This window comes from Phyllostomus hastatus, unplaced genomic scaffold, assembly GCF_019186645.2.
Source record: "Phyllostomus hastatus isolate PE091 unplaced genomic scaffold, TTU_PhHast_1.1 phas_scaffold_46, whole genome shotgun sequence".
NCBI classification, from domain to species: Eukaryota; Metazoa; Chordata; class Mammalia; order Chiroptera; family Phyllostomidae; genus Phyllostomus; species Phyllostomus hastatus.
Genome location: NW_025334032.1, coordinates 2,467,543 through 2,495,414, shown reverse-complemented (window position 1 = coordinate 2,495,414; position 27,872 = coordinate 2,467,543). Strand labels below are relative to the sequence as shown.

The 27,872-nt window shown below is 37.4% G+C and overlaps 1 protein-coding gene across 2 annotated transcripts in view; it reads left to right on the top strand.

The window, feature by feature from the left end:
- Nucleotides 1-27,872, top strand: part of CDADC1 (cytidine and dCMP deaminase domain containing 1) — a 109,188-nt gene that overhangs the window by 64,686 nt on the left and 16,630 nt on the right. Inside the window, exons 6-9 of one of the 2 annotated variants that reach the window (XM_045821700.1) lie at nt 1,286-1,455; nt 3,820-4,009; nt 10,133-10,193; nt 25,162-25,242. In XM_045821700.1, the coding sequence (XP_045677656.1) occupies nt 1,286-1,455; nt 3,820-4,009; nt 10,133-10,193; nt 25,162-25,202 (462 nt within the window). In that variant the 3' untranslated portion in view covers nt 25,203-25,242. The remainder of the gene's footprint in view (nt 1-1,285; nt 1,456-3,819; nt 4,010-10,132; nt 10,194-25,161; nt 25,243-27,872) is intronic. The other variant, XM_045821699.1, reaches the window with a different exon arrangement.

Below are 27,872 nucleotides of genomic sequence, written 5' to 3'. Positions count from 1 at the left end.
CTACTGGTATTTCTATGAATGCTCAGCAGGCCTTGGCTTATAATCTGGTTGTTCTCAACTACTTTGTGGAGAATTTAAGTTTTCAGTTAAGTTATCTACAGTGTATGTACTTAATATGGTAAATTAGAAAGATATAGGTTTGGAGTCAGGCATTCTGGGCTTAAATTTCCGTCTGTGTTGATTAAATGAAATAATACATATAGAACTGAGCGTGTTGTTGGACATTTAGTAAGTACTCAAGACTAATTTATGTATTAATATGATAGTATTTTATTTGTAAGCTTCTGTTGGCTTATTATAACTGATTTTTGTCAAGCTGCTATAGTAATGAGTCTGTTGATACTATCACATGAGTAATTATGATATATTGAAATGTAGTGAGGTTTATTATAGCATATTCCAAGCTATTGTAAACAGTTATGATTTATAAAATATTTCACTCTAATAATTGACAAAGCATTCACATTAATACCTAAAATGCCATTGACCATGAGAGCCATTGAGGTAAGAAGTCCTATGATAATATATAAGGGCTCAATTATTGAAGACTATAGATAAGTGAATGTTTTATTTTCTAGATATATCACAATGGCACATTTTTAGCACAAGAACAGAAATTGTTCAAAATATATTTTAAATTTCTGGCTTGATAACCAGTACCACAGCACAGAGCATATAAGAAATTAACAATCATTTACTGAGTATCTGTTATGTATGAAACTCTCTAATAGGTATACTGTAAGGGATAAAAAAGAATAAGTCATGGTTTCTGTTATACAGAATCTTATAACCTGTTCCAGGAAAGATGTTTGAATCAAGTGAAACTATGTGAATTATACAAGCTAGTATTTAATTAACTGCTAAAACCAATGTCTTCCTTGAGATTATATGTTAGAGAGATGATAAGCCTTTCTGAAATTTAACTTTGACAAGACCATACTGCAGTAGGAGGGTCTAATATTTATTTTCACTGTCAAAATGTATTTTTATTTATTTTTTATTGTTGTTCAAGTACAGTTGTCTCCATTTTCTCCCCACCACTCCCCCCCACCCTAGCCATCCCAACCTCCCACCCTGTATCCTAACCCCCCTTTGGTTTTGTCTGTGTGTTGTTTATACATGTTCCTTGACACCTTTTCCCCCTAAGATTGTACTTTTTGATGGTTCAGTTTCATAGAAGTTAAGTGTATTATATATTTTGTACAAAATTGAATGTATTAAGTATGGTACTAAGCTGCCTTTTCAGAATGTTGGAAATAGCTTTGTTGTTTTCTCCCTCTCGCAGGAAAATTGTGATGGGACAGGTATGATGTACTTCATAGGATGTGGTTATAATGCTTTTCCTGTTGGATCTGAGTATGCTGACTTCCCCAATATGGATGACAAACAGAAAGACAGAGAAATAAGGAAATTTAGATACATTGTCCATGCGGAACAGAATGCCTTGACATTTAGGTATGAAATTCATTTGCACACATTTCTTTGAAATGTAACAAGGGTTATTGAAATTTTCTTTTTTTTTTTTTGTTTTGTTTGTTTATTTTTAGTTTTGCAGCTTTATTCCAGCCTTCCAGCTTTGTTCATACTTGATTTTTGCTGCCTGACCTCAGGCCGTTATCAGAGATCCTATGAGCCTTCAGATTTATTGAGCAATCTTTTTTCCCCTTTCTCCTTTGCTCTCCAATATAAAACTGCATGAAGTATGTCCTTAGGGTCTTGTATATTTCTGGAATGTAAGCTCTCCTTTGTTTTCTAAATCAAAAGTACATATTTTATATTTATGAATATACAGATTTTATTAAATTGGTTTAACATAGTTTTTGTTAGAGATTGTAACTGGAATTGCCTCCTATATTGTTAATTTAGATTATTTTCACTAACATTTCTCAGCCTTAACCATTATGGGGGTGACTTTAGGGTATTCAAAACTGATTAAAATATGCTCCTGACCTCTGGAGCTTATAATATAGTAGGGGATATAACAGGGCGTTCAACCTAATGTAATTGGTTGTGTGGGAAAAGCCAACACAAGTGCTGTGAAGGGCTGCTATGGATGGAGTGGGAGTGGGAGGGAAAAGCTTTATGGAGAAACTAGAATTCAAGCTGATCTTTAAAGGATTGGTAGGATGGTGGCAATTGAATATACTCGTGGGGAAGTCATTCTAGCTTCAGACATAGCAGTGGTCTAGAAGTAGGCAAACTGTGTGTAGGAACATGCATGTTGTAATTAGGCTGAACCATGGAATAGCTGGGACTAGATTGGGACTGTATAGGGAAGACTGTGAGGTTACATTTCATTTGGTAGTTAGTATGGAAATGGAACAGCATTACCAGAGCCACACTACTGATTGCTTAGGTTGTGGGTATATTGTTTGAATAGACTAGGTGCATAAAATTATGTTGCCGTAGTCCAGGTGAATGGAGTAAGAGTCTGATCTAGAGAGATGAATATGGAAGGCTAGAGGTGATGTAAGACAGCTGACTCTGAGCAGAGTAAACTATAAATCCAGGAAGTACAGCCCCTGTAGCCTCAGAAGAGAGTATCCATTAGTCCTACACTACCCCCATCAAACAACTCCTTTCTCTTTTCTTTGTGCTCCTCATTACTGATATACTTGCTTCATTTTGTATGGAAATATGGATCATTTGTTAAATGTTAAATAAAATCATCCTGTGTTAGAGAGGGTATAAGGGAATTATAACCCGATCCAAAACTTTAATATTAATTTATCAATTTAGTTAGCATTTATTAAATAAATGCTACTCCATTAAATAAAGGGGTAGATCTTTTGGCTCCCATGATAAATTAATCTCTAATCATACTTCGTAAACTTCTTTATTTAAATTATTTTATTGTTGTTATAATTACAGTTGCCTGCATTTTCCCCCCACCCCCTGCAAACCCACCTCCCTCCCTTGCTTCCACCCTCCCCCTTGGTTTTGTCCATGTGTCCTTTATAGTAGATTCTGAAAACCCTTCTTTCCACTGTCCCCTCTCCCTCCCCTCAGCCTGTTATTAGATTGTTCTTAATTTCAATCACTCTGGTTATATTTTGTTTGCTTTTTTCATTTATTGCTTATGTTCCAGTTAAAGGTGAAATCATATGGTATTTGTCCCTCACCACCTGGCTTATTTCACTTAGCATAATGCTCTCTAGTTCCATCCATGCTGTTGCAAAGGGTATAAACTCCTTCTTTCTCTCTGCTGTATAGAATTCCATTGTGTAAATGTACCATAGTTTTTTGATCCATTCATTTGTTGATGGGCACTTAGGTTGCTTCCAGCACTTGGCTATTGTAAATTGTGCTGCTATGAACATTGGGGTTCATAGGTTCTTTTGGATTGGTGTTTCAGGGCCCTTAGGGTATAATCCCAGCAACGGAATTGCTGGGTCAAAAGGCAGTTCCATTTTTACATACTTATAAACTTTTAAGGAGGGTGTTCTCACCCCTAATTCTGGCATTATAAAGAAGTTCTTACTTAGAAAACATTGTATTCTCTTTCTCTCTGGTGCTGAAAATGTCTGCCTCTTTCTGTTTTAATTAATTTTGTAATCTAATACTGAAACCTTGCCAAATTGGTTAGAATAAATAAATTTTACTTATAATAATTGTAGTGTTCAGGTTATATTTTTGCAGTGATGAGTTTATATATTTTGAACAGTCACTAATTCAGCAAAAATAAGTTTTACTTATTATTGTTCATAGTGTTGTAAATCTGTTCTTAAAGCAGCTCAGTGTTAGTTTTTCAAAGATTTCTCTGAAATATATCTTACCCTTTCAGAAACTGCCTTCATAATATTTTATGAATTTTTATAGGTGTCAAGAAATAAAACCAGAAGAAAAAAGTATGATTTTTGTGACAAAATGCCCATGTGATGAGTGTGTACCTTTAATTAAAGGTGCAGGCATAAAACAAATCTATACAGGGGATATAGATGTTGGAAAAAAGAAGGCAGACATCTCTTACATGCGATTTGGAGAACTTCAGGGTATTAGCAAATTTACAGTAAGTAAGATACAAAATTTTTTTCAAGTGTACTTTCTATTATGTTGTTTGGTACCCTGCTTCATGTTTTAAATTAATAATTCGCACCGTTTTAAAGAGTTTCCACAAACTGTTATCATTGAGTTTATTTTTATGTGCAAAAAAACAGTTGCCTATTTACATATATGTTTAGTTTAGGGTCTCTGTCTTATGAATTTACATTTCTATATGTGAGAGTTGTATATTGACCTTACAGATCTTGAATTAGTGGGCCCTTTGATGTACTATCTGGTGGCTTAACAAAAGAAAATCTGTGACCCTCCTCTTCCCTTACCCTTCCTTCTGGCTTGGATAGAATGGTCAACAGAGGCAAAAATAGTTTAAGGTTGCCCAAAAGATGGGGGGACATAAACATGTATACACACGTGCACACATTTTTCAATGGAAAAATCAGAAATGGTTACCAGGGATTTAATATTTGACGTATCAAAAAAGTACTGAGGTAGTTCTTGTAAAACTCAAGTTTAACTCTTTATGCTTTTTTACTATTTAGGTTTTTTCAAGTGTATTTTATTGATTATGCTATTACAGTTGTCCCAATTTTCCCCCTTTGCCCTCTTCTACCCAGTACTGCCCTTCCCTCCAGCAGTCCCCCTCTTAGTTCACACCCATGGGTCATGCATGTAAGTTCTTTGGCTTCTCATTTCCTATATTATCTTAACATCCCCCTGTTTTGTAGCTACCAGTTATGTCTCTTAATCTCTGTACTTTATCCCCCATTCGCCCCCTTCTCCATCCCTTCTCTGAATGATCCCCACATCTATGATTCTGTTCCCATTCTAGTTGTTTGCTTAGTTTGTCTTTGTTTTTTTAGATTCAGTTGTTGATAGTTGTGAGTTTGTTTTCGTTTTAATGGTCATAGTTTTGTTCTTCTTTTCCTTAAATAAGTCCCTTTAACATTTCATGTAGTAATGTTTTGGTGGTGAAATCCTTTAGCTTTACCTTGTCTGGGAAGTACTTTATCTGCCCTTCCATTCTAAATGATAACTTTGCTGGATAGAGTAATCTTGGATTTTCATCACTTTTCATCACTTTGAATACTTCTTGCCAGTCTCTTCTTGCCTGCAAAATTTCTTTTGGGAAATCAGCTCATAGTCTTATGGGAAATCTTTTATAGATTAGCCTCTGCTTTACTCTTGCTACTTTTAAGATTCTCTCTCTTAACCTTTGGCATTTTAATTATGATATGTCTGCATGTGGTCCACTTGGCAACCATCTTGTTTAGGACTCTGTGTGCTTTCTGGACTTCTATGTCTATTTCCTTCACCAAATTAGGGAAGTTTTCTTTCATTATTTTTTGAAATAAGTTTTCAATTTCTTGCCCTTCCTCTTCTTCTGGCATCTCTATGATTCGGATGTTGGCCCATTTGGAAAAGTCTCAGAGTCTTCTTATATTCTCCTTGTTTTTGTGAATTCTTATTTTTTCATTCTGTTCTGATTGAATGTTTATTTCTTCCTTATGTTCCAAATCGGTGGTTTGAATCCTGACTTCCTTCCCTTCACTGTTGGTTCCCTCTGGATTTTTATTTCACTTAGTATAGCCTTCATCTCTTCCCATATGTTTTTGCCATACTCAGTGATTTCTCTGAGCATCCTTATCACCAGTGTTTTGAACTCTGCATCTGATAAATTGGCTCTCTCCATTTAGCTTAGTGTTTTTTTTTTCCTGGGGTTTTGTTCTTTTCTTTCATTTGGGCCATATTTCTTTGTCTTGCCAACTTGAAAGCCTCTCTGTGTTTATTTCTGTGTATTAGGTAGAGCTGCTTTGATTCTGTCTTAACACACCTGTTAAGTTGTAAGGGGCAGAGCCTTAGGTATTTGTCAGGTTGAGCCGTCCTACTTCACTGCTTTTTGGTGCTATGCTGCGGTGAGGAGTCAGAGACAATGACAGCTGCCTGGCTTCTGGAAGCTTGTCTGGCACTTGCCCCTTTTCCAATCATTTCACCCACTTCCCATATGTGACCAGCGCCCTTCTTGCTTCTGCCCTGATGATGATTCCCAGAGTGGGTGGTTTTGTGCACATTCTAGGACTGTGCAGGCCCTTTAAATGGACTCTTATGAGAAACCAGCAGTTTCTTCTACCAGTCCAACCCACACTGATTTTTACAGCTAGAAGTTATGAGGCTTTATCTTTCTGGCATTGGAACTCCAGGCTATGCATCCTGTCCTGGGACTGGGATTGCTGGCTCCCAAGGTATCCCTCCCAATTTTTATCCACAACATGGGAATGTGGGACCACCTGTTCCACTGCACTGTGTCCTTTCCACTGTGGCTCCCTTTTACCACCTCTTATATCTGTCTGGATGAATGTAGCTTCTTTAAATCCTTGATTGTTGGACTTCCATACAGTTCAATTTTGGGGCAGTTCTGGGTGTTTTTGTTTTGAGGTTAGTTGTGATTCTTCTTGTGGTTGTGCAAGGAGTGAAGTGTGTGTATGAATACTTCCATGTTGACTGGAAGTCACTATTAGGTTTTTAAAACTTAATCTTTTTAGAAACAATCACAGATATACATAAAGTTTTGAAAACACTATAAGAAACTTTTTACCAGAAATATTTGAGAATAAGTTGTTGGTATGAAACCAAATCACTCTGTTTTTTTTTAAAGATTTTATTTATTTATTTATTTTTAGAGAGAGGGGAAAGGAGGGAGAGAAAGTGGGAGAGAAGCATCAATGTGTGGTTACCTCTCATGTGCCCCCTACCAGGGACCTGGCCGCAATCCAGGCATGCGCCCTGACTGGGAACCAAACTGGCGACCCTTTGGTTTGTAGGCCATCACTCAATCCATTGCGCCATACCAGCCAGGGCCCAAATCACTCTTAAATACTTTATTGTGTATATTTTCCCACATGACCATAATCCAACCACATATGTCAGGAAATTATCATTGATACCTCACTGCCATTTCATCCAGAGATTCCAGAGTCATCAGTTGTCTCAATAATGTTCTATATAGCAAAAAGGTCCTGTCTGGAATCATATGTTGCTTTTTAACAGTTATTCTGGAATTTAATGTAACATTTATATATTAAAATTTGCAGTGGGTAAAAAGGCCTATAATAGAACTATTTATAAATTTCAACTTTTCATTTCTGTTTTGAGCCAGTGTGCCTGGAATATATATACAGGTAGGCAAAAGTAGGTTTACAGTAGTGAGCACACAAAACAGTTTATTCTTGTATTATTATTTACTTGTTAATTGTTATATTAATAATTTGTATTATTTGTCTTGTTTTTATTATTATTATTGTTGTTGTTATTATTTCATATCCTTACTTATAATTTATCTTTTAGGTAATAGTGACTGGTAATTTAACCTACTTCTGTCCCTCTGTAAAGCATCTAAAGAGATATTTCTATTACCATAATACTTACATTTTTAAAAATATAAGTATTTTAATATAATATAATAGATAATATAATTATATAATATATAATATTATTTAATATAATATAATAACAACATATTATTTAGTTTCTATCCATGTATGAGGTCTCATAAATTTTCATCGTTTTTATTTTTGTCTTGTATTTTATTTATCTCCAGTTTTATTTAAAGTTTATCACTACTTTACAAAGAAAAGGGGGCAGCTCTAAAAGGAGGGAGAGATGAGAAGATACCTCTTTTGTAAAACTAAACAAAAACTTACATCCAAATAAGGAGAAATCTCAACTTCTGTGTTTTTGTTTTCTCTCTCTTCATTCCTTCTGAGGCTGGGAAGAATTTTTCAGATTCTCTTCATAAAGGTTAAGTAACCTAGCATTTCAGGAATGTGTGTGGTGGGTTAAGTGAATTCTGAAATATCTTCTTTATGGGTGGATTTTAGTAGTATTTCAATTATAAAAAGATAAAAGAGATCAGATGAATTTAAGATAGGACAATGGAAGAGAAAGGAACCAGGAAGACAAAGGGAGTAAAGGCTCTCTGAGTAGAGAGCCTACAGAAACACTCAGGAACACACTCACTTGGGTACACATGATTTTTCTGTACTCTTCCTAGTGAATAGTAGCTTTCTACCCTCACTTCTTTTCCCTCATCTCTGTTGGCTTACAATATTATGTAAATAATTTAAACTACCTAGTTAACTAAACACCTAATTTTGTAAATACCACTAACTAACATGATCTTGTATTTGTTCCAAGTTTGAATTTTAATAATTATTATACTTTTATAGTGTCAAAAGTAGTTTAAGAGTATCAATAAATTTGATAATTTTACAAATTAAAGCATATTGCAATTAATTGAAAGAAAAATGTTTGTGTGTTTTTTAGGTATCACCATACACCTTAAGATAAGTGGTTCTGTTCTACAGGGTTATTGCCAGGGTTATAGACTAGGGTTGGGCAATAGTATGTTCAAGAATAGATTTTGCTAGTGTAAATCCACGCCCATTTACTCATAAACTCCTTTAATTTAATAAATGTGAATTTTTCTCTACTAGGTCATATCAGTTTTTATATTATAAAAGTAATATTTGCTCATTGTAGAGGACTAAGAAAATAAAAAATAACTGATATTAGCCCACAACTCATAGATACTATTGTTAAAAAGTTATATTTTATGTGTCATTGAAAATTGTTCAAAAATATTTTTTTTATATTTGTCCTCACCCCAGGACATTGTTTCATTGCTTCTAGAGAGAGAGGGCAAGGGAGTGATGGAAGGTGGGAGAGCAAGGAAGAGAGAGAGAGAAACATTGATGTGAGAGAGAAACATCAAATGGCTACCATCTCTTATGTACCCTAACCAGGGATCAAACCCACAACCGGGGATTGAACCCAAAACCTGGGCATGTGCCCTGACTTAGAATTGAACCTGTGACCTTTTGGTCTATGAGACAAGGCTTCAACCAACTCAGCCACACCAGCCAGGGCTCCAAAAATAATTTTCAATAATTATATATTTCAATTTACAGATATTACTTAGTTAACCATTCTTCTGTTGTTCGACACCTACATTACTTCTGAGTTTTACAGTTGTAAATAGTCTTTGTATGATTATCTTTAAATGTAAAGTCAGGGTTACTAGGGCCTTTTTTCCCCCAAAATTAATAGATATTAGTGGCTTGATGTTTTAAAACATGTCTTTTAGAAAACTTGTCATATCTAACTTCCCATCCTTTATAAGTCTTTTTCCTGGTGCTAAACCTAACCATCCCATTTCTATAGGTGACCGACTAGTTCTTGATGTGCTCCACTTCCAAGGACTTGTATTTCACATGACAAAGTCTTGTGTCTTTGTTCCCCCTTTGAAGCCCATGATATTAGCTTGTTTATCTAATGAACCAACTAACTGATGCTGTGGGAGAAATCTCCCAGATGCTAAACACTTAATTGTGTCTTTCTGGAGATAATAATGCCCTATTGGGATCTTTTTGGTTAAGTCATTAAGTGATTCTGATGATGGGGATTTCTAACCAAGGAAGTAAGGAAGGGATATGCTATGAGATTCTGACTACACTGAGGTTTCTTTATCTGCTGCTTCAGTCTTCTCTGTAATATCTGAGAATCTTTAGTCTTTGCTATTTCTTTGTGAATAGTTAAGATGGAAAGCTAATCAGAGATGTGATGTGATATGATATAATTAATATTGTATATTACATGATAAAACTCTATTAAAAGGTAAGATAATCTTGGCCCTATTTTCATTCTTTAATATCCAGGCCTTCTGTAGTTATTACAAGATGTGTAGGACCTGGAAATAGATTATGAGGTGGTAGAGACTCTGTAGTATTGGGCACAGGTTGACCCAAATTCTAATTCTATTGCTACTGTGTAACCTTGGGCAAGTTGCTACATTTTTTTAGTCTTCCACTTCCTTACCTATAAAATAATATAAATGATCTTTAAACTTCATTTCTTCTCTAAGAATTTTGATTCTGATCCCAGAAGTCTTATCATCCAGGGGCTTTTGGCATCATTAGGGCTTGGTTGGTATAGACATGCTAACTCTTTTTCTTACATTTTTAAAGTTGTTTTAATATTTGAAAGCAGGTGGCAGTATTTAAATAATAGTATTTAATAATACTATTTATTAAAACTTTCATAAATATATAAAGAAAACATTTGTGCTTTTTTGCAGTGGCAACTGAATCCATCAGGAAGTTGTGTTCTTGAACAAAACGAGCCTGAAAGCAAAGAGAGTAAGTATTTATAAGTACTGTATTGAGGTTAACTTTATTGCTGAGAAGAAAAATTACATTGTGAATTTTAATGATCAGGTATTGGGAATTGAGCAGGGATGTCCAACTCATTTTCACTGGGGCCACACCAGCCTTGCAGTTGCCTTCACAGGGCTGAAATAATTTTAGGACTGTATAAATGTAACTACTCCTTAACTGTTAAGGAGTTGAAAGTACATTTGGCCCTTTGAAGGCAACCACGAGGCTGATGTGGCCCCTGGTGAAAATTAGTTTGACACCCTTGTCATAGAGCATACACTTCTTGCAGGTTCAATTTTTGCTATTCAGTTTGCTCATAAGCATCTGTGTGTCTACCATGTGCTAGGTGTGATTGATGGAAAGTGCGGGCTAAGAATTAGTCCTGCAGAATCTGCAGTTTAATTCAAATACTCATAGAAATTGATTTTATAAATTAAATTTATATGAAACAGTAAACAGTGCTCTTCCATACCAAAACACAAGCTTCTTGGATAGTCTGAAAAGAAAACTACATGTAATTAATACAGATGGACCCAAGGCCAAATTATAAAGATATATACATTCTTATTAGAGTAAAGCCACATTTGTTTAGATTTGTCAGAGACTGGAAATGTTCTAGTTATTTGTATAATCTAGTTAATTATCAGTCATCACAGCTTAAATGAACTGCTAGTCTTCAGGACTACCAGTCAAGATCGTGGTGTAGGCAGACATGGCTCACCTCTTTGCACAACTGCATCAAAATGACAAATAAAGTGTAGAACAACCAACACTTAGAAATGTCAGAAATAGGAATTAAATTAAAATGGAATTAAAGAAAGCACATTCATCTGACTGGTAGGAGGGGATCGAATGTGGAAAGGGCTGGTCTCTCACCCATGTGTGGTGGATACAAATTCATGAGGGATATCTTAGGAGTGAGGAGTCCCAGCCCCAACACAGGACCCCCTGCCCAGGGTTCCAGTAGCCACAACTTCTGGTTGCAAAAGCTAGCAGGGATGGAGTCAGTGGTATAAACTGCTGGAACCCCAAGCAATTCCTCTTAAAGAACCCACACACAGATTCACCCATTCATTCATTCCCTCTGAGCTGCAGCAACGGGGTGGCAGCATGAAAGGCACTAGTAGTATACAAAGAGAAACTGAAATGTTTGGCATCAAGGAGAACAGAGGCCATTCTCCCTTTTCTAAACATTGCTCCCCACCCACCCCGAGCCAGCAAGCTAGTGCCATATCTGAAACTCGATCATCCTGGTTACCACTGTTTGCTCTACCCTGGAAATCTCCAGAGACTCCGCCCTACCCAACTTATTAACCCACCCAAGCTGCTTTTCCATTTGAATGGTTGGTTTTGCCTCATGCTTCACAACTTCCTAAATCCTGTCAAACAAGCAACAGCTGGCCTCAGTGAGTACCAGGCCCTAACTAGCAGCAGCCATCTTAGATTCACAGTGTGGCTTTGCCTGGGAATCTCCAAGCCCAGCACAAGTAGGAGCTATTTCAGATTGTTTCAAAGCTCATCCTGCCTGATGTGGCTCAATGGATTGAGTGCTGGCCTGTGAACCAGAGGGTCACTGGTTTGATTGCCAGCCAGGACACATGCCTGGGTTGTGGCCAGGTCCCCAGTAGGGAAAGCAGGAGAGGCAGCCAGACATTTTTTGTTTTGCATCTTTTTATTTATCTTCATTGTATTTTATTCTATTTAATCCCTTTATGTCCCCTTGCCCCCAGCAATCACCACACTGTTGGCCATGTCCATGAGTCCTTTTCCCTTTTTGATCAATCCCTCCACCCCCTAATCTTTCCTCCACCAGCTGTCATCTTCTCTCCATCTACGCATCTTTGTTTTGCTTTTTAGTGCAGTTTGTTCATTAGATTAAAATCATATGGTATTTGTCTTTCTCTGACTGGCTTATTTCACTTAGCATAATGTTCTCCAGGTTCATCCCTGCTGTCACAAAGGGTAAAATTCTTTTTATGACTGAGAAGTGTTCCATTGTATAAATGTACCACAGTTGTTTTTTATGATTTTTATAACTTTGTTTTTATATATTGTATTGATTATGCTATTACAGTTGTCCCATTCCCCACCTTCTTTTTTTCCCATCACCGTCACAGCCCCCTACACACACACACATTCCCTCTACCTTAGTTCACGTCTGTGGGTCGTATATAAAGTTCTTTGGCTTCTCCATTTCCTATACTATTCTTAACCTCCCCTTGTCTATTTTCTACCTACCATTTATGCTACTTATTTCCCATACTTTTCTCCCCTTCTGCCCCTCCCCTGCCCTGCTGATAACCCTCCAACTGATCTCCATTTCTGTGAATCTGTTCCTGTTCTAGTTGTTTGCTTAGTTCATTTTTGTTTTTGGCTTTTTTTTGGTTCAGTTGTTGATAGTCGTGAGTTTGTTGTCATTTTACTGTTCGTATTTTTGATCTTCTTTTTCTTAGATAAGTCACTTTAACATTTCATATAATAAGGGCTTGGTGATGATGAACTCCTTTAACTTGACCTTATGTGAGAAGGACTTTATCTGCCCTTCCATTCGAAATGATAGCTTTGCTGGATAGAGCAATCTTGGATGTACGTCCTTGCCTTTCATGACTTGGAATACTTCTCTCCAGCCCCTTCTTGTCTGTAAGGTTTCTTTTGAGAAATCAGTTGATAGTCTTATGGGAACTCCTTTATAGGTAACTGTCTCCTTTTCTCTTGCTGCTTTTAAGGTTCTCTCCTTATCTTTTATAAAAATTTTACTTATTTTTAGAGAGGGGAAGGGAGTGAGAAAGAGAAGGATAGTAACCTCAGTGTGTGGTTGCCTCTTGTGCACCCCCTACTGGGAACCTGGCCTGCAACCCAGGCATGTATACTGACTGGGAATCAAACCAGCAACACTTCGGTTCACAGGCTGATGCTCAGTCCATTGAGCAACACCATCCAGGACTCTCTCCTTAGTTTTAATCTTGAGTAATGTAATTATGTTGTGCCTTGGTGTGTGCTTCTTTGGGTCCAACTTCTCTGGGACTCTCTGAACTTCCTGGACTTCCTGGAAGTCTATTTCCTTTGCTAGATGGGGAAGTTCTCCTTCCTTATTTTCTCAAATAAGTTTTCAGTTTCTTTGCTCTTCCTTTTCTCCTTCTAGCATGTCTATGATTTGACTGTTGGAACATTTAAAGTTGTCCTGGAGGTTCCTAAGTCTCTCCTCATTTTTTTGAATTCTTATTTCTTCATTCTGTTCTCGCTTAATGTTTCTTTCTTTCTTCTGCCCCAAACCATTGATTTGAGTTCCAGCATCTTTCCTGTAACTGTTGGTTCCCTGTACATTTTTATTTATTTCATTTTTCATAACTTTCACTTTTTCCTCTGTTTTGCAACCATACTAAACCAATTCTGTGAGAATCCTGATTACCAGTGTTTTGAATTGTACATCTGAACTAGTTTGGCTATCTCTTCATCACTTAGTTGTATTTTTTTTGGAGCTTTGATCTATTCTTTCATTTGGACGATATTTTATTGTCTTGGCGCACCTGTTATTTAGTAAGGGGTGGAGCCTTAGGTATTTGCCAGGGAAGGACAGCCCATGTTCCTGCCTTGTAGGGCTGTATGTGGGGGAGGGTTCTGAGAGGCAACAATGCCACTTGTTCAGCTCTCTGCCAGCTCTCAATTCACTTCCACTGCTACCCACAAGCAAGTTGGACCCTTCTGGTGCTGATTCCTGGGTGGGTTATTTTGCAAACATTCTAGGACCCTGTGGGTGTCTCCTATGAGGCTGGGAGTTTCTCCCACTGCCTCAGCCCCCAGAGGTTTTTTTCAATGAAAGGTTTTGAGACTTTACTTCCCCATACTGGAGCCTTGGGTTGCTCAATCTGTCTCACTCCCCATTTGTTCCTCCCAGTTTATCTGCACACAAATGTAGGACTTCCTGATCTGCCAGCCACCTTTTCTCCCTTTCCACCAGCTGCTGCCTTGCCACGAGTCCTCTCTGCCAGGTTGCCCATCTCCACCCCTCCTACCAGTTTGGATGAATGCTTCTTCTTTAACTCCTTGGTTGTCAGACTTCCGTACAGTTTGATCTTCTATCAGTTCTGGTTGTTTTTTATTTTTAAATTTGTTGTTGTCCTTCTTTTGGTTGTGCGAGGAGGCACAGTGTACCTATCTACACCTCCTCTTGGATGGAAGTGGCAACCACACAATGATGTTTCTCTCCATCTCCCCCTCCCTTGCCCTCACTGTAAAAATAAATAAATTAAGTCTTTAAAATATAATAAATAAATAAACCTCAAGTAGGGTGGTCCCAGGGAAAACACAAGTGGGGGCTGATCTTGGCTTGAACCTCCTTGGAAACCCAAGGCCCAGCACACCCAGTGAACAGCTATACCATGTTGGAGCACCACCACCCTGTTCCTGCACTGCACAGCTGATCCCCATGGAGATGTGGAGGTTAGTGCTAAGTGGTTACATCCAATAATTGCAGCTGACTAGCCTGAATAAATCCCTCCCATCACTCTTTCAACATCAATCAAGGCTCAACTACAAGAGGATGGTGTACTCAATCTACACGAAGGGTACACCTGAAGTACCCAGCCTGGGTGATAGGAGAGGCTGTGCCACCGGACCCTACAGGATACTTACTATATTAGGCCACACTATCAAGACACAGAGTTAAAGCAGCCTACCTAATACATAGAAACAAATACAGGGAGGCTGCCATTATGAAAAGACAAAAAAACATGGTCCAAGTGAAAGAACAGATCAAAACTTCAAAAAAAGAGCTAAACAAAATAGAGATAAGAAGTCTAGCAGATTGCAAAGTTCAAAACACTGTTATAAGGATGCTCAAGAAACTTAGTGAGGACCTCAACAGCATAAAAAAGACCTAGTCAGAAACAAAGGATACACTAATTGAGATAAAGAACAATTTACAGGAAAAAAACAGTAGCGTGGATGAAGCTTAGAATGAAATCAATGATATGGAATATAAGGAAGCAAAAAATAACTAATCAGAACAAGAAGAAAAAAGAAACCCCCAAAATGAAGATAGTATAAGCTGCCGCTGGGACAACTTCAAGCGGTCCAACATTTGCATCATAGGGGTGCCAGAAGGAGAAGAGAAAGAGCAAGAAATTGGAAATCTACATGAAAATATAATGAAAGGAAACATCTCTAATTTGGTGAAGGAAATAGACATTAAAGTACAGGAAGCACAGATAGTCAGAAACAAGATGGATGCAAAGAGGCCCACACCAAGATACATCATAATTAAAATGTCAAAAATAAAGTAAAGAGAGAGTCTTAAAAGCAGCAAGAGAGGTTAGTTACCTACAGGGGAGTTCCCATAAGACTATCAGCTGATTTCTCATAAGAAATTTTGTAGGCAAAACAGATTGACTAGAAATATTCAAAGTCATTAAAAACAGGGACCTACAGCCAAGAATGTTCTACCCAGAAAAGATATCTTTTAGAATTGGGCAGAGAAAGGACTTCTCAGACAAGAAAAAAACTACAGGAGTTCATCATCACCAAACCATTATTATATAAAATGTTAAAAGGACTTTTTAAAGAAAAGATCATAGCTATGAACAATAAAATGGCAAAAAATTACAAATCTATCAACAATTGAATGTAAAAAACAAACTGAGCAAACAAGAAGAACAGAGACAGAGTCATGGATATAGATATAATTTTGATGGTTGCCAGATGGGAGGGGAGTGTGGAGGAATCTGTGAAGAAGTGAGGGGATTAAGAATTACAAATAGGTAGTTATGGAAAAGCCATGAGGGTATAAAGTACAGTGTAGAAAAATGGAGTACCCAAAGAGCTTACACACACGACCCATGGACCTGTGGTGGGATTTCTTGAGGGAATGGGTGGTGCTGGGTAGAGGAGTGGCAAAGGGGAAAAAATCAGGACGACTCTAATAGCATAATCAAAATATAATGTTAAAAAACTGCTATTCACGACGTCGCTTTTTGATCCTTCGATGTCAGCTCTTCCTATCATCGTGAAGCAGAATTCACCAAGCATTGGATTATTCACCCACTAATAGGAAACATGAGCTGGGATTAGACCCTGGAGAGACAGATTAGTTTTACCCTACTGATGATGTGTTGTTGCCATGGTAATCCTCAGTATGAGAGGAACCGCAGGTTCAGACATTTGGTGTATGTGCTTGGCTGAGGAGCCAATGGGGCAAAGCTACCATCTGTGGGATTATGATTGAACGCCTCTAAATCAGAATCCCGCCCAGGCAGAACATAGGGCAGTGCCACAGAGCCTCGGTGGGCCTCGGATAGCTGGTCCCCCTCCAGTCCCCGCTGGCCAGTGGGCCATCGCGCGTGCCACCCCCGCCCCCGTGTGTCGGGACCGCTCCGGTACAGAGAGCCCCTCTTCCCCGGGAAATGGGGCACAGGAAAGGAGGCCGCCCCCTCGCCCGTCACACACCACACGTTCGTGGGGAACCTGGTGCTAAACCATTTGTAGACGACCTGCTTCTGGGTCGGGGTTTCCTACAAAGCAGAGCAGCTCCCTCGCTGCGATCTATTTTGAAAGTCAGCCCTCGACACAAGGGTTTGTAAAAAAGGAAGGAAGGAAGGAAGGAAGGAAAGAAAAGAAAAAACAGAAAAATAAAAACTTCTATTCAAAGTTTTATTATTGAAATATTGACACATATTTTGAACGTAAAAGAGTCTTTGGGAACTTTGCAATTTCCTAGGCACATAATTTTGAACATCAGTTATTGGTACACAATATTATTTTTAATTATGAGGTATGTTAGTTTTTCATTGTTTGGTTTTTCTAGGTAAATAGAAATTTAATGTATAAAGTAATATTTTCTTGATAATAACAGTGATTTGATTATCCTAAAAATGAGGAAATATAAATATCTTTATCAATTTCATTTCTAAGTAAACATCTGATTTTCTTTATCTGAATTCACTTTATTCAAGTACTAATCTGGGAAAAATAGATATCCTCTTTTTTAAAATTTGTCTTGAAAAATAACAAAGGAAAAAAAGATACTGGGTGTGGCAAAAGTAGGTTTGCAGTTGTGAGTACACAAAACAGTTTATTTTTGTATTATTATTTATTAATTCTTCTATTATTTTCCATATGAACAACTATAAACCTTCTTTTGCCCCACTGTGTTCATGGATCTCATTAAAGAATATGTATTCAATAACAATATTTGAGGGAATCATTTAATAGTTCTCTGTTATTAGGGAAATGACCCAAAAAGCACTGATCATGAAAAAATATATTAATTTATCTGTGTTAAAATTAAGAACATCATTCATCAAAAGGTACCATTAAAAGAGCAGAAATATAAGCCTTGGAATATGAGAAGATACTTGCCACTCATAATTAGAAAACATCTTTTATTCAGGATTTATTGTTCCTAGATTGTTAAAGAAAAGGAAGATATGCTGTAGTTAGAAGTTCCACAATTGGAGAGAGTGGTACATGATTATAAGAAAGCAAGAGAGGTGTATCTGCTCTGTTAGCAGTTTTATTTATTGACTTGGATGATGGTTAAATGTATATTTGCTTTGTGACAATTCACTGAACTTTAATTTTATGTTTTATATGCATTTTGAAGATGTGTTTTATATCAAGAAGTAATATCCCTGTCTTTCTCAATGTTATAACAACATTATTGAGGTATAATTCACATATCATAAATTTGCCCCTTACAGGTGTAGAATTCACTGGTTTCTAGTGTATGCACAGGGTTATGCAACCTCACCATTACCTAGTTTTATAATATGTTCATCATCTCAGAAAGTAACCTCTTACCCATTTGTAGTCACTCCTGTTTCCACTACCCTTTTCCTTAAATAACCACTAATCTACTTTGATTTTATAAAGTTGTATATTCTGACCATTTCATATAAATGGAGTTCTTTCTAATTCTGTAATCAGCTGAAAAACAGACATATGAATCAAACAGATGAAAATTAAAACACCAACTTTATTACTAGACTTGGGTTTGACCTTTGCCAGATTAGGTTTTAGTAAAGGTATTTGTCCTTCATTACCTTTCCTGCCAACCTGCCCAACCAAGCCTGTTACCAAACCCAACCAGGTGAGGGGGTCCTACCACTCACCACCTACCTACCAGGGAAATGTCAAAAGACAGTTCAGTGGAAAAGAACATTGTATTTAATGTCAAGTTTCTACCTAAAATTTTTGGGTAACAAAAGTAACAGGAAAGGGGACTTCCAGCCAAGATGGAGGAGTAAGTAGATACACTTTGCCTTCTCACACAACCAAAAGAAGGACAACAATAAATTTAAAAACAAAAAACAACCAGAACTACCAGAAAATCAAACTGCATGGAAGTCTAATAACCAAGGAGTTAAAGAAGAAACATTCATTCAGACTGGTAGAAGGGATGGAGACAGACAGCCAGGGCAGAAGGAATGCAGGGTAAGGCAATGGGGTGAACTGGGCGGTCCCACATTTGTATGAAGATAGACTGGGAGGAACAACTGGGGAGTGAGACAGACCATGCAACCCAGGGTTCTAGCATGGGGAAAGAAAGCCTCAAAATCTCTGACTGGAAAAACCTGTAGGGGTTGAGGCGGCAGGAGCAACTTCCAGCCTCACAGGAGAGTTCATCGGAGAGACCCACAGGGTCTTAGAACATACACAAACCCACTCACCCAGGAATCAGCACCAGAAGGGCCTGATTTGCTTGTGTGTAGGGGGAAGTGACTGAAAGCTGGTGAGAACTGAGGAAGCAGCGTTGTTTCCTCTCTGGGCCTACCACCCACATATAGACCCACAATGTAGAGACGTAGGTTGCCCCGCCCTGGTAAATACCTAAGGCTCTACCCTTTACATGTATCAGGTGTGCTGAGACAAAGAAATATGGCCCAAATGAAAGAACAGATCAAAACTCCAGAAAGAGAACTAACTGATGAAGAGATAGCCAACCTATGAGATACAGAGTTCAAAACACTTGTAAACGGGATGCTCACAGAATTGGTTGAGTATGGTCTAAAACAGAAGAAGTGAAGGCTATGCAAAATGAAATAAAGAAAAAATATGCAGGGAGCCAACAGTGAAGGGAAGGAAACTGGGACTCAAATCAATGGTTTGGAGCAGAAGGAAGAAATAAACATTCAACCAGAACAGAATGAAGAAACAAGAACTAAAAAAAAATGAGAGGCTTAGGAACCTCCAGTACAATTTTAAATGTTCCGACATCAGAATCATAGAGGTGCCAGATGGAGAGGAAGAAGAAAAAAAATGGGAAAATTATTTGAACAAATAACAAAGGAGACCTTCCCTAATCTGGCAAAGGAAATAGACTTCCAGGAAGCCCAGAGAGTCCCAAGGAAGTTGGACCTAAGGAAGCACACACTAAGGCACCTCATAATTACATTACCCAAAACTAAAGATAACGAGATGTCCTGGCTGGTGTAGCTCAGTGGATTGAGCACTGGCCTGCAAACCAAAGGATCACTGGTTAGATTCCCAGTCAGGGGACATGCATGGGTTGCAGGGCCAGGTATCCAATAGGGGGCATGTGAGAGGCAACCACACACTGGTGTTCCTCGGCCTCTCTTTCACCCTCCCTTCCTCTCTTTCTAAAAACAACATTTTTTTAAAAGATAGAGAATTTTAAAAGCAGCAAAAGAAAAGGAGACAGTTACCTACAAGGGAGATCCCATAAGACTACCAGCATTTTTTGTTTTTTTTTTTAAAGAAACCCTGCAGGAAAGAAGGGGCTAGAAAGAAGTATTCAAAGTCATGAAAGGCAAGGACCTACAAGCAATATTACTCTGTCCAGCATAGCTATCATTTAGAATGGAAGGGCAGATAAAATGCTTCCTAGGTAAGGTAAAGTTAAAGGAGTTCATCATCACCAAGTCCTTATTTTGTGAAATGTTAAAGGGACTTATCTAAGAAAAAGAAGATGAATAAATATATGAACAGTAAAATAATAACAAACTCATGACTATCAACAACTGAACCTAAAACAAACAAACAAAAAAACAAACTAAGCCAACAACCAGAGCAGGAACAGACTGGAAGAAATGGAGATCACATGGAGGGTTATCAGTAGGGAGGTTGAGGGGAATAATGTGGGAAAAGGTACAGGGAATAAGCATAAGTGGTAGGTACAAAATAAACAGGAGGTGGTTAAGAATAATATAGGAAAAATGGAGAAGCCAAGGAACTTATATGTATGACCCATGGACATGAACTAAAGTGGGAGAACGATGATGGGAGGGGGGTACAGGACAGAGGGGAATAAAGGGGGACACAAAGTGGGATAACTGTAATTGCATAATCAATAAAATATACTTTTTAAAAAAGAATTTAAAAAGTAAAGGGGAAGGAAAAGTCGGAGTATGACATCAAAAATAGCTATTTAAATATTATTATTGCAACTACCTATATAGGTTCAAGAACTGAAAATAACACAAGAAGAAATATCTGTTCACAGTGCTGACTATTACCACCAACATCTTTGGAAATAATGGCAAGTTTCTGCCTCAAAGCCCATTCCCTCTAGGACACCCAAGGAAAAAGCACCCTATCACTTTCTGCCAGCTCAGTTCAATATTGCACCAGGAAGCTCTTCTCCCGCCCAAAAGTATCATAAATGTAGGTGCCTTAGCTGGTCTCCAGTTGCTGTTCAGCGACAGGCATCTTTCTGAGTCTGTGCCCCCAGGCATCCACTCACAGGCAGGCACTGGCCACTGTTGGCAGGTCTGCTGGTTACCATTGATACGCACCCTGCTGGGGGAGGGGAAGAAAACCAACTAATTTTTCACTTCTTGGAGCTCTCTGTTTCAAAAGGCCTCTCCCAGATCCCCATGCTTGCTGAAAGCCAGTGGGAGTGTCCAGCCTTCCAACTAAAGAGGGCTAGTGTTTGCCATGTTTGCCTTTTTCCCTCTCCTGTCTTCCCTGTTGAGCAAGGAGGCAGTCTTCAGTCACATATTCACCCCTCAAGCCCCTCCCCCACTCCAGGGGTATGTGTTACCTGTTACAAGCCTAGACCTTGAAAAGGATTCTCAATGACAGTCTGTCCAGCTCTAGGGGACTTGATTTATACCATCTCAGTTCCACCAGAGGGGACAAAATAGAAGGGAGGCAGGAAGTGTGACTAACTATTCTGAAGTGGCCTTTACTCAGTATAATTAGAATTCAGATAACCAATAACATTCTTTTTAGGCAATCACAGGGTTTTGAAGAAAATAAAGGAAATACCCATGTATTCCTATTCCCCTTGGGGAGAAAATAAGAGGAATAGTTTGTTAGAATCCAAATAGCAACAGTCAGTAAACACAAGGCCAGGTTATTCTGGGGACAAATGTTCATATAAGTTGGGATCTTTAGGGTAAGTCTGTGGCCTGCTGCAAAATGGGGAACCTAAGTGTGAGACTCCCACATTAAGCTTGGAAGCTTGGGGTCCTCCAAGGAAGCTAAAATGCTCCTACTTGGATATACCTTCTGGCAGAAGCAAATGCAAATTCCCTCAGAAAGAAAGTGATCCCAACTTAGACCCACAAGATATAATACAGTATGAGCTCATAATTAAAAAATCACCAAACACAAATATGCCACTGTGGGTAACAGCGTACAGAAGTAACAAGTAGCATATTTAGACCCCCAAGTACTTTATGTTTTGGAGTTATGAAATATAGGCTCTAAAATGTTTATGAAGTAAAAGATGCTATTGAAAAAGCAGCACAGAACAAACAATTATGAAAAATGTCCAGGCAAATTTGAAAAGAATCAGAATTTAGAGGAATAAAAAAGTTTGTTAAAAAATTCAGTAGCTGACTTAAACCACTGTATATTAATGGCACACTATTCGTTATTTGAGTGGTACAAGTCTTTATGGGGTACTGATCCATGAGTTGTGGAACATTTAGTATCTCTGACAGAGATGGCAATGCACATTACAGGCTGAGAATCGGATATTTAATTTATAATGCTGAAAAATTGGTTATCCGTGTAGAGAAATGATATTGGATACACTTTACATGATATAAAAAGTTAATTACACAAAAATTAAGAACTTAAATGGAAAAAGTAATTTTTAAATTAATGATTTATTTTTTAGAGCAGTTTCAGTTTCACAGGAAAACAGAGGGGGAGATAAAAAGAGGTCCCATACACCCCTTGTCCCCACACATGTATAGCCTCCTCTATTAGCTACATCTTCTCCAGAGTGGTACATTTGTTACACTTGATGAACCAACATTGATGTATCATGATTACTCAAACTCTATAGTTTACATTAAGGTTGAATCTTGGTGTTGTACATACTATGGGTCTGGATAAATATTTAATATATATATATATCATTATGGCATCATACAGAGTATTTTTACTGCCCTAAAATTCCTCTGTGCTCCACTTATTCATCCCTCCTTCCAACCTTTGGCAACCACTTATGAATGATAGTTTTGCCTTTTTAAGAATGTGACATGGAATCATACAGTATGTCACCTTTTCAGACTGGCTACTTTCTTAGTAATATGCATTTAAGGTTCTTCCATGTCTTTTCTTGGCTTCATAGCTCATTTCTTTTTAGTACTGAATAAGATTGTGTTGTCTGCACCTGATAAAAAACTATAGTACAAGGCCACCATAATCAAACAATCTGGTACTGGCATAAGAACAGACACATAGACCAATGGAACAGAATAGAGAGCCCAGAAATAAACCTAGGTCTCTATGGTCAATTAATATTTGACAAAGGGGCAACAGCATAAAATGGAGTAAAAATAGCCTCTTCAACAAATGGTGTTGGAGATCTAGACAGCTACATGCAAAACAATGAAACACAATCACCAACTTACACCATACACAAAAATAAATTCAAGGTAGATAAAAGACAAATATAAGTTGTGACACCATAAAAGTCCTAGAGGAGAATATAGGCAGGAAAATCTCAGATATTTCTTGTAGCAGTATTTTCACCAATATGTCCCCTAGAGCAAGGGACATGAAAGAATAAACAAGTGGGACCTAATCAAAATAAAAAGTTTCTGCATGGCAAAAGAAAACAGCACTAAAACAAAAACAACCATATGGGAAAACATATTGCCAGTGGTATCTCAGACAAGTGTTTGATCTCCAAAATATACAAAGAGTTCATGTGACTCTACTCCCTGAACACAAACAAGCCAATTAAAAAATGAGCAAAGGACTGAACAGACACTCCTCCAAGGAGGACATGCAGAGGGCCCAGAACATATGAAAAGATGCTCAGCATCACTAGTCATCAAAGAGATAAAAATTAAAACCACAGTGAGATACCACTTCACACTGGTTAGAATGGCCATCATAAACAAATCAACACACAAGTGTTACAGCAGTTGTGGAGAAAAGGGTACCATAGTGCATTGTTGGTGGGCATGCAGACTAGAGCAGCCACTGTGGAAAACAGTATGTAATTTCCTCAGAAAACTAAAAATGGAATTGCCTTTTGTCCCAGCATTTCCACTGCTGTGAATACACTCTAAGAATCCTGAAACACTAATTCAAAAGAACATATGCACCCCAATGTTCATACCAGCACAATTTACAATAGCCAAGTGCTGGAAGCAACCTAGGTGCCCCTCAGTAAATGAGTAGATCAAAAAACTGTGGTACACTTACACAATGGAATACTATGTAGCAGAAAGAAAGAACTCCTATTGTTTGTGACAGCATGGATGGAACTGGAGAGCATTATCGTAAGTGAAATAATCCGGCGATGAAAGACAAATACCATATGATCTCACCTATAAGTGGAACCTAATCAACAAGACAAAGAAGCAAAGAAAATACAGCCAGAGACATTGAAATAAAGAACATACTGACAGTAACCAGAGAGGAGAGGGGAGAAGGATAATAGGGGAAGGGCCATCAGGGAACATGTATAAAGGACCCATGGATGAAGACAAAGGGGGTAGGTTTAAGAGTGGGAGGCCGGGATGAGTGGGGCATGGTGGGGTGAAAAGGGAGACAACTGTACTTTAAGAACAATAAAGAAAGAGAAAAAAAATAATTTGTATAATTCTCTATCTTGCCTTGGAGACTTTTGGGGGGTTTTTTATTAAAATTTTAATTCTTTAAAAAAAATTCCGTTGTCTGGATGTACACAGTTTATTTATCAACTCACCTACTGAAAGACATCTTGATTGCTTCCAAGTTATTGTGATTATGAATAAAATTACTATAAACGTGTGCATTTTTTATGTGAACACATTTTCACCTACTTTGAATAAATACCAAAGAGCATGACTACAGGATCATATGGTAAAGAGTATGTAACAAGCTGCCAAATTGTCTTCCAAAAGACTGTATTGTTTCCCATTTTCACCAGCAATGAATGAGAGTTCCTGTTGTTCCACATCCTCTCCAGCATTCAGTGTTGTCAGTGTTCTGGATTTTGGCCATTCTTATACGTGTGTAGTGAATCTTGTTTTAATTTGCTTTTCCGTGATGACATATGACATGGTATGTCCTTTCATATGCTTATTTGCTATCTTTATCTTATTTAAATATTGACTTTTCTCTCCTGCAACCTTGATAAAATCACTTCTTAGTTCCTGGAAGCTTTTGGATTTTTTGCATAGATGATCATGTCACCCGTGAACAAAGACAATTTTATTTCTTCCTTCCAAATCTGAATACCTTTTCTTGTCTTATTGCATTAGCAAGAAATTCCACTATGATGTAAAGAAAGAGTGGTAAGAAAGGAAGGCATTCTGGCCTTGTACCTCATGGTGGTGGGAAAGCCTTTATTTTAGTGCTACACCATTAAGTATGATGTAGTTTTTTGTGGGTTTTTTTTGGGGGGGGTTGGTCAATATTCTTTATTAAGCTGAGGAAGTTCCGCATCCTTACTGAGAGTTTTTATTATGACTCTTTGGTACTGAATTTTGTCAAATGCTTTTTTCTACATCTATTAATATGATTTGTGATTTTTCTTTTTTAGCCTGTTGTGATAGATTACATAAATTGATCTTTCAATGTTGAACCAGTCTTGCATACCTGGGATAAATCCCACTTGATTGTGGTATGTAATTCTTTTTATGCATTTTTGGATTTGATTTGCTAATATATTATTGAGAATTTTTGCCTCTATATTTAGGAGTGATATTTGTCTGTAGTTTTATTGTAATGTCTTTGATTTTGGTATTAGGGTAATTCTGGCCTTATAGAATGAGTTCAGAATTATTATTTCTGCTTTTCTCCTCTGAAAGAGATTGTAGAGAACTGGTACCCATTTCTTCCTGAAATGTTTGATATAATTCACCAGTGAACCCTGTTTTGGAAGGTTAGTAATTATTGATTCAATTTCTTTAATAGATATAGGCCTATTCAGATTGTCTTTTCATGTCTGAGTATTGCCAAATTGTGTAGTTCAAGGAATTGGTTCATTACATCAAGGTTTTCAAATTTGTGGGCATAGAATGGTTTATAGTATTCTTTTATTTACCTTTTAATGTACATAGGATCTATAGTGATGTCCCTTTTTTTAATTTCTGATATTAGTAATTTGTATACTCACTGTTTTTTTTTTTTTCTGAATTTGCCTGTTTAGACACTTGTCAATTTTATTTATCTTTTCAAAGAATCAGCTTTGGTTTCATTGATTTTCTCTATTTCCTGTTTTTAATTTCTTTGATTTGTTTCTATTTTTATTATTGCTTTTTTTCTGCTTACTTTGGATTTATTTTGCTCTTTTTCTGGTTTTCTAAGATGGAGACTTAAATTACTGATATATCTTTCTTCTTTTCTAGTGTATGCAGTCAATGCTATAAGTTACTTTTAACTATTGTTTTCACTGCATTCTACAAGTTTTAACAAGTTGTGTTTTCATTTTCTTTTTAAATATATTTTATTGATTATGCTATTACAGTTGTCCCATTTGCCCCCTTCACTCCCCTCCACCCTGTACACCCCCTTCCACCCACATTTTCCCCCTTTAGTTCATGTCCATCTCATACATGTAAGTTCTTTGGCTTCCACATTTCCTATACTATTCTTAACCTCCCCCTGTCTATTTTCTACTTACCAGTTATGCTACTTATTTTCTGTAGCTTTCGCCTTCTCTCCTCATCCCACTCCCCAGCTGATAACCCTCCATGTGGTCTCCATTTCTGTGATTCTGTTCCTGTTTTAGTTGTTTGCTTAGTTAGTTAGTTAGTTAGTTAGTTAGTTAGTTTGTTTGTTTTAGGTTCAGTTATTAATAGCTGTGTTTGTTGTCATTTTAGTGTTCATATTTTTTATATTCTTTTTCTTAGATAAGTCCCTTTAACATTTCATATAATAAGGGCTGGGCGATAATAAACTCCTTTAACTTGACCTTATCTGGGAAGCACTTATCTGCCCTTCCATTCTAAATGACAGCTTTTCTGTATAGATTAATCTTGGATGTACGTCCTTGCCTTTCATGGCTTTGAATACTTCTCTCCAGCCCCTTCTTGCCTGTAAGGTTTCTTTTGAGAAATCAACTGATAGTCTTGTGGGAACTCCTTTGTAGGTAACTGTCTCCTTTTCTCTTACTGCTTTTAAAATTCTTTTCTTATCTTTAATTTTGGCTAATGTAATTATGATGTGCCTTGGTGTGTTCCTCCTTGGGTTCACTTTCTTTGGAACTCTCTGGGCTTCCTGGAAGTCTATTTCCTTTGCCAGATTAGGGAAGTTTTCCTTTATTATTTGTTGAAATAAGTTTTCAGTTTCTTGGTCTTCCTCTTCTCCTTCTGGCACCCCTACGATTCAGATGTTGGAAGGTTTAAAGATCCTGGAGGTTTCTAAGCCTGTCCTCTTTTTTTTTTTTTAATTCTTGTTTCTTCAATCTGTTCTGGTTGAATGTTTATTTCTTCCTTCTGCTCCAAACCTTTGATTTGAGCCCTGGTTTCCTTGCCATCATTGTTCATTCCCTGTAGATTTTTCTTTATTTCACATAATGCAACCATAATGCTGCATGGTTCTTGTTTATGCTGTTGAAGTACCAGTGAGATCCTGGAGCATCCTGATAACCATTGTTTTGAACTGTGTATCTGATAGGTTGCTATCTGTTCGTTGCTTAGTTGTATTTTTTCTGGAGCTTTAAACTGTTCTTTCATTTGGGTCATTTTTTTTTTTTTGTCTTGGAAAAGCCTGTCTGTGTTTTCATTTTCATTTAGGTCATACTGTTTTAAACTTTCTCTTGAGATTTCTTCTTTAACTCATGTGTTATGTAGAAGTGTGTTTTATAAATGATATATCTGAGATTATCCAGTTGCCTTTCTGTCTTTGATTTCTAGTTTAATTCCATTGTTGCCTGAGAGCAGACATTGTATGATTTTCATTCTTTTAAACTTATGAAAGTGTTTTGCTTTAAATTTATAGATTTGAGAGAGAGGGAAGGGAGAGAAACATTGATTTGTTTTTCCACTTATTTATACATTCATTTGTTGATTTTTGCATGTGCCCTGACTAAGAATCAAACCTGCAATCTTGGCATATGGACAGTGCTCTACCAAATGAGCTAAACATCCAGGACCACAAAGGTGTGTTTTATGGCCAAGAATGTGTTCTATATTCATGAATGTCCCATTTGAGATTGAGAAGAATGTATATCTGCTCTTGTTGGATCAAGTAGTCTATAGATATTGATTATATTCAGTTCAACTATGCTTCTACTGATTTTCTGCCTGT